This window comes from Hippichthys cyanospilos, chromosome 7, assembly GCF_059441005.1.
Source record: "Hippichthys cyanospilos isolate Australia breed blue-spotted pipefish chromosome 7, RoL_Hcya_1.0, whole genome shotgun sequence".
In the NCBI taxonomy this organism is placed as follows: domain Eukaryota; kingdom Metazoa; phylum Chordata; class Actinopteri; order Syngnathiformes; family Syngnathidae; genus Hippichthys; species Hippichthys cyanospilos.
In genome coordinates, this window is record NC_142375.1 from 18,867,733 (window position 1) to 18,881,004 (window position 13,272).

At 38.8% G+C, this 13,272-nt stretch overlaps 1 protein-coding gene across 2 annotated transcripts in view; it reads right to left on the bottom strand.

The window, feature by feature from the left end:
* Positions 1-345: 345 nt before the first annotated feature.
* The window catches only part of LOC148421445 (uncharacterized), a 64,582-nt gene continuing 51,655 nt past the window's right edge, over positions 346-13,272 (bottom strand). Inside the window, exons 4-9 of one of the 2 annotated variants that reach the window (XM_088420299.1) lie at positions 8,731-9,292; positions 5,981-6,028; positions 5,659-5,703; positions 4,957-5,104; positions 3,832-3,993; positions 346-3,220 (exon numbers count right to left, since the gene is read on the bottom strand). In XM_088420299.1, the coding sequence (XP_088276425.1) occupies positions 2,247-3,220; positions 3,832-3,993; positions 4,957-5,104; positions 5,659-5,703; positions 5,981-6,028; positions 8,731-8,781 (1,428 nt within the window). In that variant the 5' untranslated portion in view covers positions 8,782-9,292 and the 3' untranslated portion in view covers positions 346-2,246. The remainder of the gene's footprint in view (positions 3,221-3,831; positions 3,994-4,956; positions 5,105-5,658; positions 5,704-5,980; positions 6,029-8,730; positions 9,293-13,272) is intronic. The other variant, XM_088420300.1, reaches the window with a different exon arrangement.

A 13,272-nucleotide genomic window follows, 5' to 3' on the forward strand; every position in this document is an offset into this window, starting at 1 on the left:
GTGGTGTGTAAAGGGAAAAAAAAAACACATTAGAACTCTTTAACTGTCCAAATAATCAAAGTACATCTGTGTCAACACACTGTGAGAGTGTGTATGATAACGGCCTATAACAAATCAAGCAATCACAAACTTAACAGTCAGGTTTGTCTTAATATATCCCTGTATCTTATGCGAAATCGTCAAAAGCATTACTTTCACATGTAAAAGAATCTGATTTACCACAATAAAATTAAATCTGATCTGTTGATCCGATCAACAGTCCCCTCCCCCCATTGCGGCGTAAGAAATGTGCATTATTTTATCAGCTCAAATACTGTTTATGTACATAAGTGTGTGCACCCCCCCCAAATAAAAATGTAGACACCCCCCGGACAAAGTAACCTCCATCAATCCCAGGGTGTACTTCAGTCAAGGGCTCCTTAGTCACCCACCCACTGAGGTGGGCACTCTACATGATGACTGTACTGTACAACTAATGACTTTGAAGTACCAAACAACAGTTTGACTAAACCTTACATTTCGACTGACTACAAAGGGAAAAACAAATCACACTTCAGCAGAGCTTATATTGCCTTCCAACGAAAAAAAAAAAAGTTGTGATTTTCCTTCCCACTGTAAAAAAGAAACGTCCAAATTAGAAGCACTACAACTCATTGCAATGCTTTTTTTACATTCATTATCATTGTTGCGAGTGAGTCGAGTTAACGCGAGAATGTTACGCTTTCCGTGATCTATCCAAGTAACAGTTGGAATTATATAACAGTATTGTGCCACTACTGACCGTATAAAGCTTTGCACAGCAGGGACATAATGTGAAGCTGGTGAGAGGAGCCGATCTAACTCGATTATTTACTTTAAGAATGAGCATAATAATTGGGAATGATTTTACGAAAAATTGGTCAAGTACTAACAACTTGGCAAAAATAATAAAGTTCTGACATGAAAACAGGAGTACAGAACCTTCCGTATCTCATTAAAATTTCATTCAGTGCCATTGACGGCTATACATGTCAAAAGATCAATCTTAATTGGGCTAGTAGAGACGAAATATAATAACCAATCCTGTTTTCCATTCGTATTTTCCATGTCCTTTAAAATGAATTAACTCTTATAGATGGTCAAAAGAATTTGCATAAGTCATTGAGTGAACGCCACCAAATTTGATTGTATAGCATAAGCATTAAATATGAAGCGATAGGACACGTACAGATTAAGATTACCACTGTAACCATTGTAAAGGTTCCAGAAAAGTGCTATAAAAGGGTGACACCTTATTATTATTAATATTATAATTATTTTACGTGAATGCATTGGCTTATTTATTCTCAATAATATGAAGGGTCAAATGCGATTTTTTTTTCATTTTACATAAAAGTACATTGATTGTGATTGCACAGTGCATTCAGAAAGTATTCAGAGCGCTTCACTTTTCCCATATTCTGCCATGTTAGCAGAGATGAATTAAGCGATGCATCCAGTAAACATGACATCTGATCAATTAACAAAAGACTTTGAATCACCTTTCATCTATAACTGCTTCAAACAACAAGGCGTATGTAAGAAGAGTTATCATTTTACCATTGTCAATAATTTGTTATGTTCTGGTGTAATATTGTGAATATTGTACTGTGTATTCTGTAAAGCACTTTGTTATAGCAGTAGCTGATGAGAAAGCACTATACAGCACCTGTATGAATAAAGATGTGTCGTTTTGTATGTGCACTTTTATGGAGGGGAGATTACCATTTTTAACTGTGGGGTAGGACATAACTCAAAACAGGAAAAAAAAAAAAACGGGGATATTGGTTAATTTTTTTTGTCATTTTTTTTTTTTCCCTCCAATCCTCCCATCTATAAAACCAACAACCAAGAATTAAAACTACCTTCGTGATGTCATGATGCTGGTGTTAAACCAGTGCTTGCAGACTTGGGAAGTGAATCGGTTGAAGGGACTCTACCACTGGAAAATTTTGTGCGTGTTATCCTGCTAACTATCAAACCAACAAACCGATCGACATCAGTTAATATTACACCTCTCACTTTCACGCTGTTGTACTTGGCAGATGTAACAATCATCAAGGCTTGAGTCAGATCTCTTCTCTGAGTGAAAACGAGGAGATCAAACTCATCCTGTCCTCCCACTCACTTCCGAGACTAACTTCAGTGGCAGTACTTTTTACCTACTAGTCTTGCGCTACAAGGACGATGCTAACCATGAACACCTCTCTATTTCCGATTTTGGCTCGTCAGACCACAGAGGACTCCACGACGATAACGGTGTCGCCTCGCTGCTGGATGCAATCATCCAGCAGCGAGGAGAGGACTCCCTCCTTGGCGCGGAAGGAGCAGTCCACACTGTTGTGCCGCTCCTTCTTCTTGAGGCCCGATTCTTCTTCCCGGGCTCCACGCTTCACCTGGCAGCGACATACCTCGATGCCGGAATCACCAGTCAGTCGCCGATGGCGGAAGTGATCTTCCTCCTCGTCCTCCTCGTCCTCGTCTTCGTCATCGGGGTGCATCGCGTTGGACATGTTTGCGGCGAGGACGGCCCGTTGCGAAGGGGACTGGGCGGGAAGAGGCAAGACGTTTTCCGTTTGTTCGTTGAACGTGCCGAGATGCTGGACTTGATCGGAAGAAAGGGATGGCAGCAGAATAAGCGGTGAAAGCGGGAGACGAGGGTGGGGCGAGGGGCGATAGATATTCAGTGGCTGCAGGGGAAGTGAGAGCTGGGCTGCCGGGTGGGAGACGCCTTCGTTGCCACGATAGGAATGACCGGGAACGACATCCGGAGCCAGCGGTGGTATAACATCTGGCGGAACCTGCGTCGAAGCCGACGGGGGTGCAAAGCGGTTTCCCCCCGTGCCAGGGAAGAGGCCGGAGTCTCCCCCCGCCTCGCTGGGTGTGGACAATCGGCTGCTGTCGTACGTCTCATCTGTCACATGGACGGAGAAGGAGGTGCTGCAGGGCGAGGTGAGGGAGCAGGACTCGCAGGAGCAGCTGGTGTAGTTGTCGGAACTCTGGGACGAGGTGAGACCGCTGGGTCCCGGTCCCAGGTAAGGTGGGCAGGGGTGACCGTGAAAGTGGTGATGGGGGTAAGAGGAGCTCGGCCCTAGCAAGGCGCCGCCCTGCAGGGCGAAGACGGAGCTGTAAGGTGGAGGAGGTGTGGAGGGCTGAGCTGCCACCTCATCGTAGGAAGGTAACTTGAAGGTGGCCAGAAAACCTACATGATAAACACATACATACTCTAACTCACAGATACTCAATGATCTTTAGATCCGTGGCTCTAAATAATTTTCAAATGGCATCTCACTGCATGGCTACACAACATTGTCAGCGGCAGCGTATGATTAACTTATTCGCTGTAAGTCCGATAAAAATAGACCTTCGACGTCTAGGTGTACGAGTTATGTAAAAAGTAACATCTGAAAATGAGTCAAATAAAAAATACATATGTGATGCGTTTTCACAAAACCAGGCTGATGTCTCAGAAACTGAAATTTGGGATATTGATAGAATCAAATTCTGCGCTTATTTTCATACACTTCCATTACAATTTGAACCTTTGGGCTGTTGGGAAATCAAAGTCGAGACCTTAAGGAAGTTTGTAGAAATCCCAAAACGGACAACCAATGTGTATTTTCCTCAATGACTCAAAACAAATCTCGCATCACATAAATTTGACTTTTTTTTTTTACATTCATTACATTCTTCTTTTATTAATAAAAAACTATTAGTGAACCTCTAAAAAGTTTAGCATACTTCCAGCTTTCTCTTTCAACAGTGGAAATATGAGTGCAAAAGAAGAAAGTACACGTTCTTAAATGAACATACTGAGATCCAGCATGGAGGATGGGTAGTTGCAGGCTCCGTTGTAGGCAATAAGATTGATTTCCCTCTGTCTCTGTTGCTGCTGGATCCTCAGCTTGGCGCGGCGATGACGGTAGGCACAGAAACAGCTGAAGAGAATCAGTACGGTCCACAACAGCCAGAACCCTGACAGCAAGAAATAAAAACGCCCAAGATACATGACCAGAATAATTCATTTGTTGTTTTTTTTTATAATAACACCCACAAAACAGAGGCTATAGAGATTTTTAAAGTCAAAGTCAAGTATTGTTTTTCTTTATAATATTCTACGCCTTACTAAACACAACATTCTGAATGATATTGCATTTATGGAATATAAACGAAGCATCAAAATCCAATTGTTTTGTCCATCTCGGGGGGCAGTCATTTATCCGCTTGCTGTGTTTTGAAAACGGCATCACAGTTGCTCAGGGATTAAGTATTAACCAATCACGGCTGGCCTTTTTTTTCTAAATTTGATCATATGATATTTGAAAGCTGAGCCGTGATTGGTCATTATCTGAGCCTGGGCAACTGGCAATAGTTGTTACTACATGAAGTCATCACAAGTATGTGTTTTTCTGTGTTGTTACCTATGTTTGGATGCTTCTATTTAGGGTTGTCCTGATCACATTTTTTGTACGATACAGAATACCACTATAATGCATTAAGAAACCATGTATGCAAATTGTCTTCATTTATTATTTTTTTTTTATTGTTTAAAAAATGTACAACGCATCTTTGTGGCTATGTTTACTTCTGCTGTTTCTAGCTATGTTGCGTAAAGCACACAAATATTTATTTATTTTTTTGCTTTTAGGAATATATTATTTTAGTAACATCTGTGTACTTTACTAGCTAGCCCTTAAAAAATGTGATCAGCTGAAAACGTGATCGGGACGATTTCCGATCTCATGATCGGGATCTGGGCATCCCTCCAGTAAATATATCAAACTAACTAATGATAACATCGGGGAAGTCATTTTAATCACACTAATTGACCCAACTCACTAGATTCTTCGTTGTATTAGTAAGCCGCACATTTAAGGAGTAACACATTACTGATCTTGATTATCGATGCAGACTGACAAAGGCGGTTAGGTGACTCACACCAGAGTTCGTAATAGTAGGTACAGCAGCCCGTCTCGCCGCAGCAGTGTCCTGTCTCACAGAGATAACCTGGATTGTTGTTTATACCAGGACAGTACTTGGGACTGACTACAGGCTGGCTACCAGAACCCTCATGTTGCTTCACCACCTGGTGGACAAAACAACACATTGTGTTAGTTCCACAATGCCGTATGTTTTTGGAGTCACCGTATGAGGAGAAAAAGCTTGAGCGGAGATTTGTTTCCATGTAAGGAATCGCTATAAAGAAATATATAATGCAGATGGGTATTTCATATTTTGTTTCTGGTCCGCCATTTATAGTCCAGTCCACATGTGGACCTGTCGTTTTTGGAAGTTTATCCAAACTGTAATCGTCGGTCCATCAGCCAATCATGAACAGCTTTTGGTACTTACATACGAAAGTAATTGACTACTTTGATATGAAAGTAATCAAATCACTCCAGGTGCTAAAGTAATCAATTACTTTAGTACCTTATTACCCATTGTAAATGATTACTTTACAACCATACTTTGACCTTCTCTTTGAATGTCTGGACGGTTAAAAAAAATGTAAAAATACGCCTTTGGGATTGAATGAGTTCTACGCAAAATTCTACGCAATCACCCGAATTTTTTTGGAGCAATTAATCAGTTATTATACCCCTTCCTGACTGAGTGGTAGAGAGATAGATATATAAAAACCTTGTGAACCGTGAGTTGGTCTGAATCCTTTGGGGCAACAGCCACCTTTAAAGAAAAAAGAAGAATCGTTGAAGTCTGGCAGCTGTAATTTGTGGCAATTGGAGTGAAATAAAGAACATTTTAAAAATCTAGATAAAATGCGGAATTATTTCAGTTGTGCAGGAAAGCCCAGAGTACACTGCAGGGATATATGCCGCGCACATGGTAACCGCACGAGCGGTGCCGGCAAATAATTGCGTCGCCATGGCGACCACTGTGGTTATGCTCAGAGGCCTGATTTTCATAGTGCTTTGAAATGAATAGTGAAGGTCGAGCTGCTCACCGTGGAAGCCTCGGTGGTCCCATCCAAGTATCTCAGGGACATCGTCATCTAGTCAAAGAAAAACAGACGCAAGCAACAATTATCGGAAAATACCTCATTATGAACGTCCACTCATTTGAAATGGAATTCGAGCCATTATAAATGTAATATATATTTTTTTTGGTCTAACCTTCATTAATTTCATTTCCAGCGCATGCCTCTGCATTTCTAAATCGTTCTCCCCCTGATCATTACTTTTTCGGCAGAATTTAATATCATCTAGGTACATCATGGTCAATGGAGATTACAGTCTAATCTCAATCTCATTTGTCAACCTGTCCATTGCCAATGCAAAAAGGAAGGGGGTCAGAACAGATCCCTGATGCACTCCCACCTACACTTTAAACCTCTGTCAAACTTACAGCACACCTCAACGTTCTTCTGTTCTTACACTTGTCCTGTACTATTTCAATGCACTGAATTTTAGACATCTGAAACAGTTTCAGCTGAAAAAGGTAAAAAAAAATTAAATAAAATTGATTTTCAATTTTCAGCTGAAAGACAACAACGAAACAATGACACAAAACCCAGGAAGAGCCTGTCTGTATTTCGAGCACACGGGACAAGAAGAGGGCCATTTGGTAGATAACTACTGTAAAGCATTTCATCAGTTTGAGAAAAGAGCCAAGCTTCCAACTTTTTCTGAGATGTGACATAATGTTGTTTGTCTGTACCGTATACAGACAAACAACATTATGTCACATGTCAAAAGTGTATTATGAAAAACAACTTCAAAATAAATACACCAAACAGTACATGAACAACAATGCAATAGTCATAGTAGGCTTTTATTTTGAAGCCGGCCTTCAAAAAAGGGTAGAGGAGTAGCTAGCTCGAATCCTCATGACTTTTTTTTATCGCTGTCACAGCACAGATTGACCAAAATCAACACACTGCCATTTTAGAATCATATTAAAATCATATTTGATTAAGAATGCAAAAAAAAAACACGATCAAATACGCTGTTATTGTAAGATACAGCACAAGTGTTAGCATGAGCTGCTAACGTGAATATGGTGCAATCGGACATTTCAAACTGATAAGAAAAAAGTCAGTCAATGCACTAAACAATGATAACTGCAAGTGCCGAAACACATTGGGCTTCCCCACAATCTAATAAAGCTGAAAAGTATCGAGAGGAATGATGGAAGTGAAATTGATATTTTACTTTCAGTATTTACAATAAAAGGTCCAGCTACTCGTTTATGAGCATCCTGAGCAGGACACTATAATACAGGTAATAATAAATTCAACCTAATTAACATAGAACAGTGCCCAAATGTCTGTAGTCACGATGTAGGATATTTTTTATCCAAATGTTTTCTTGTCAGCCTGCGCACAGATTCAAAAATGAGTATATCAGTCAAGCCTGTGTAAATGTCATTCGGGCTCACAGTGAGGAAAGTGACAAATTGCTCGTGAAAGTGAGAGGCCACATTGCAGAAACACTGTAGTCGGGTTTGCCACTCTTTTGTTAACTGCCTGATGGATACGTATGTTGCCCGTATGGGGGAACAATGTATGCCCTCGAATGCAGTGTGCGTACAATGCAACGCACACAAAGACTTTGACCACCAACGAAATGATGATGAGCCAAAATCCAACAAGCAGCAGACCCCCAAATGTGTCCGTTCGGGACAAATTTGGGAAAATAATTGTGATGTTTATGCAAGTTATGCACAGCCTGTAAATGTTAAGTCAGAGAAAATTACAATTAAGTAAATTACAAAAGCATGGTTCTCTTATTTGGAGATAATTTACAAATTATTGCTTATTTTGTATTGTTTAGTAATTGAAAAAAACGATATTACGCAAGATGAATGGATGTTTTGCTCACCAACGTTTTTGAACGGTCATTAATCAACGATCAGTTGAGCATTGTTTTCCGAAAGTAAAATCAAATGTCATGATTTGATTACAGAAAGATTAATCAAACAATTTTCACGACAGAAATAGAAAAAATACGATCGAGAGGCTGAAATTTGAGGATTTTGATCCTTTTAAGTTAAACAACGTATTTGACGGATGAATATTGAAAGACTTGTGATTAATTCGATAGTAAATTAGTTGAAAATTCTCGCTTTAGAATTGATGCGTTCACTTACAGTAAATATATGCATTAAATCACTGACAATGACATTTTCGTAAAACCTGTTATAGCTAAAAGTTTACGCTGTCACACATCAGTGACAAGTTGATTGTTTGACTCCAAATTGATAACGGTGGTATGAACTGTAAATGCAAAAAAAGATTTTTCTAAAAAACACCAAATACTTGTACAAAAAAGTGCAACTTGTTAGTGGCGAGACGTTTAATCAGCACATAAACATGAAAGGTCATCCACAAAGCGGAGCTGTCACAGCATCGTAATGTTCTCACTTCTACAACTGCATTTGTCATGCAGAAAGCATCATACAGTGCACACATGAAAGTCAGCGGCTTAGAATAAAAAACATACACGTTTCTTTTCTTTCTCTAAAATCTCCAGTTTGCTGCGCATCTGCTTAACAATTTCTCTGCATGCCAAAGGAGACACGCAATTTCATATAATAAGAATCTAAATAAGGACTCAATCATAAAGACACGAGAGCAGGCTAATAGCGGCAGGGGTGTTTGTCAACATGGAAGCATGTTGTCCTGCAGTAATCCATGCCTGCGCTTTGACAGCAGCGCCCGTGCGCGCGTGTGCGTGTGTGCGCGCGCGCGTGTACCTCCTCAGCCCTGAGCCCGAGACAGAACGTCAACGTCTTCTCGGGATCCATGTTCAGTCCGATCGGAGTGACGACGTGCACAAAATCCGCTAAGCCGAGACGCGAGCACTTTCTTCGGGCTCAGAGCTCCATCGCAGCGGCCGCCCCCCTCGCCACAGACACGGCGGCTTACCCATCCGCCATTCACACAGACCCACGGACGCACAGACACAAGGACGCCCCTCCCAAGCCGCTTCTCTCAGTGTCTCTCTACAAACATGACCCCCCCCCCCCCACCCCCACCCCCACTTCTCGCCGAGCGTCTAAAAACAAGGATGCGTGACCTCGACTCGAGACGAGAGTGTCGTCGAGCGACGTTTCATGTGGCGATGCAAACGCGTGTTTTTGTACCCCATTGCTTTGGTCCAGAGGGTCGCGGATGCTGCGGGTGACGTCATGCTTCTCGCAACCCCTCCATAGTGCGAATGCATCAACTCACCTCTCCCCGCACCCCCCGCGATCGACTTGATTGGCCTGAGCTCCCAGCAACAGTTCAACACACTTGATCCATGGACCGTTCACCCTAAAATCCAAATAAAGATTGGAAGATCAATCAATCAATCAATCAATCAAATTTTATTTATTTTTATATATATATATATATATATATATATATATATATATATATATATATATATATATATATATATATATATATATATATATATATATATATATCCTTGTTGGAGGCACTGAACCCCACCAGTTTCACATGCTCATTCACCGAACCCTTCTTTAGTAAAAAGACTAAAGAAGAAAAAGACTTTTACTGGTGCACGAAATGAATTGTGCATTAATATCACCTTGTTCAAATAACAAAACCAACATAGTGCATGGTACGAAATCTCAGAGCATATATATATGAGTGTATATATATATATATATATATATATATATATATATATATACATATATATATATATATATATATATATATATATATATATATATATATATATATATATATATATATATATATATACACATATATACTGTATATATATATATATATATATATATATATATATATATATATATATCTATATATATCAGTGGTTCTTAACCTGGGTTCGATCGAGTCATTGAAAGTATCCTGCTCTGAGATTTCCTACCATGCACTATGTTGGTTTTGTTATTTGAACAAGGTGATATTAATGCACAATACATTTCGTGCACCAGTAAAAAAAAAATCATATTTGATTTTTTTACTAAAGAAGGGTTCGGTGAATGAGCATGTGAAACTGGTGGGGTTCGGTGCCTCCAACAAGGTTAAGAACCACAGATATATATATATATATATATATATATATATATATATATATATATATATATATATATATATATATATATATATATATATATATATTGGCTATGTACTGTATATCTCAGAATTTGGCATGATGAACGACCGCGCCAGTTCTCCATCCAACACGCCAAACGTTTTTGCCTTCAGTCGAATGTCGACTGTATTAACACTTCTGCTGGCAGTTCATAGTGCATGAATCCAACACGGTCTGAAATCAAACATAATATGTAACCAGTGTTCTTTTTTATTTAGTTGATGCTTTTTTTTCTTGACTGATGATTTTTTTTTTTTTTTCCTGCTCTTTCACAGGAAAGGTTTTCCGTCAGTCAAGCGGAGCACTCATCGATGTCACTCAGTAACATTTGCAGATTTTGGATTTTGGACGAGCCCCATCATAAGATGCCTGGCTGGCGATAATTTAAGATTTTTTAATGTGCCTTATGGCTGTGAAAATACGTTACTTAAACATGCAAGTAATATTTTGAAAAAGAAAATTACCCCCTCGTCCCCCCAACGGTGTGACTGACTGCTCAATGCGTTTTGGTCCCGCCCTCTAGTGGCATCATTGTGTGGTATCACCTTTCAGCATATTTTATTGTTCCAGCTATTTTCATCATGGAGCGTTATTATTTATTTATTTATTCCATTTCATTTGTTTTAAGTTTGCATCCATGTAGAGTTTGTGATTGAAACTTTTTTCTGCAGCGTTTGTCATTTAAACTATTAGCATTTTTGTCTGCAGCTGTTTTAATCCGTTTTTTTGCACTTGTTTTGTTGCTTGTCGCTTGCATTTTGTTCTTATGATAGTGTCTTTGCTGTGTTTCCTTCACTTATTTGCATTTTTTTTCACAAATGTTCTAATCTCAGTGTGATTTAGTGCACTTGTTTTCCTTTAAGTTTGATTCCATTTCATTCATTTTTGTGATTGCCTCTAATTTGCTGAGTTTTCACAATACATTTGCTTTGTGTTCTTTTGTGTTTGTTTACCTCATTCCTGTGTTTGTATTGTTCTGCCGGTTGCAGCGATTACTCATCTTTGTGTGCCCTGCAATTGGATGATGGATGCATTGATGGATGGATTGTAGATGGATGGATGTTTTACATGTAGAGTGTTTGCTCCATTTAAAATAAAAGCCCAAGAACAAGTCAAAGGTCGATTTTTGGCACACCGTATCCTGTCGAGGGCTGATTTACAACAGAAAGCCAATACTGTAAATGTGTTGAGTGTTGAGTAAAAAGTCACCATCCACAATAAATTAGGGTTGCAAAATGTTTGTATTTTACCATATTATTAGTATTTACCATATTATATTAAAATAATTCCTCTTTTAAAGTGATAATCCAAGCTGAGTTTAAACAACTTTTACAAACAAGTCAGTACTGTACTGGATCTTGTCAGTTTATGGGCATGCCCAATATCATAGTGTTCACAAGAGGGCAGCAGAATACAAGTCTTGAATGAAGCCTCTAGTACTGTATTGTATTATAATTGAGCAAATGCAATTTACTTCAAAAGTTGTGTTGCTCTCGATATTACATATGTAAGATCATGTATTAGATTTGACCATTCCAAATTTTTAGTTTCCTTTTTCATGGCAAGCATGTGTGTCTACTGTCAAACATTCTTGCTTGTCCCCATCCCCTTTTATGCTTTCAAGCTTATTGTGTGCACTTTTTTTGTTGTTCAATGAAAGCAGAAACCATTAGGGCCTGAAGGGCTTCCATTTTCCTGATGTTATATTTTCTATGTGCCTTCTTGAAAACCCAGATGAGCAAGATGAGGCTGTTCTTTTTTTTTTTTTATTTTTATTTCATGAAACCAGTTTTGGTAAATGCTATGATGAATCGCTAATCTTCAAAAGACCTGGGACGGAACTCTTTTTAATCAGACTAGAATGTTGTTTGTTTATAATTGTCAACTCTGAACTGTGAAATTGTTATTGGACACTAATTAAAATATCTCTAATCATTCTTATCACAAAATGTACAAAAGATGATTTCAATAAATACCTTATAAATGCTAAGTTCAGTTTGTTACCAAAATAAATAAAAAAAAATCACCCGATAAAGGAAAGCAATATAATAATTGAGTCAAATATCAGCCCACTCAGTGAGTGTGGTAACGCTCACATGGGGCTCAAAATTTTCCACTTAAGGTGTGTCTGCCATGACACCATGATCCGATTTTCTGTAAATTTCCCAAAAAAGCTTGTTTGCTCACTCTCTTAAATGACACAATATGTCAAAACTTCCTCTGACTCATCGACGCAACACACTCAAATGTCTTTGCCTTAACGTACAGAACACAATATAAAAAAGTGCAAACTAATAAAGTCACTACGATGTTTTGAGTTGATTCATAAGAACAAAATATGCTAATTCAAACAAAGAAGCAGGTGTGACCAAATATTTTCAGCTGAATTTGCTTCAAAAGTGAATGTGCCCGGCCAGGAATTAATTTCTGCTTTTCTAATGGCCATTTCCTGATTTTTTTTCTCGCTCTCTACAATCTAAATTCAGATTATTAAAAAAATAATAATATAACATAACATACAAAAATTGTTCCTTCTCTACATAGAGTAACACAAACGTTGTAAAAAGGCCAACTTCAAAATAAACCTCACTTTACCAAATAATATCTTGACACAAATGACTTGGTACACTTAGATTTTCAAGTTGTTTCCGGCAGCGTGCCCTGACGTAAAAACTTGAGTAGTTTCTACAGCAACTGCTACTCCGGACTCCCAATAAGAACAACACAATCTTGGTCCGAAATCATGTTCAATCCCCAATTCAGGTTGCTTACAAAAGACTTAATTACGCCAACATTTACAAATGGCGACTGTTTCCATTTTTTAGCAGTGGCTCGGGCTCTGCTATAGCTGCGCCTAGCATAAATTATCCGTATGGGCTGATGTGATAGACATAAATGACTGCAAACTTTGACACTCGCAGCCTGACCCAGTTGCCGTTCCTACTGATCACAATTTAACAATGCTTGCTGACTCAAATGTGCTTTTTCAGTTGGTAAATTCATCGCATGGACCAAAATTCATGGATATTTACAATGAATTGGAAATTTGTTATTTTTCACCAGGCAAGAAATATTTTTTTTATTTTTATCAAATACTTGATAGTTGATTCCCTCCCGTAGGATACCTGAACACCAAAAAGACTTGATAGCTGGATTCTTAGAT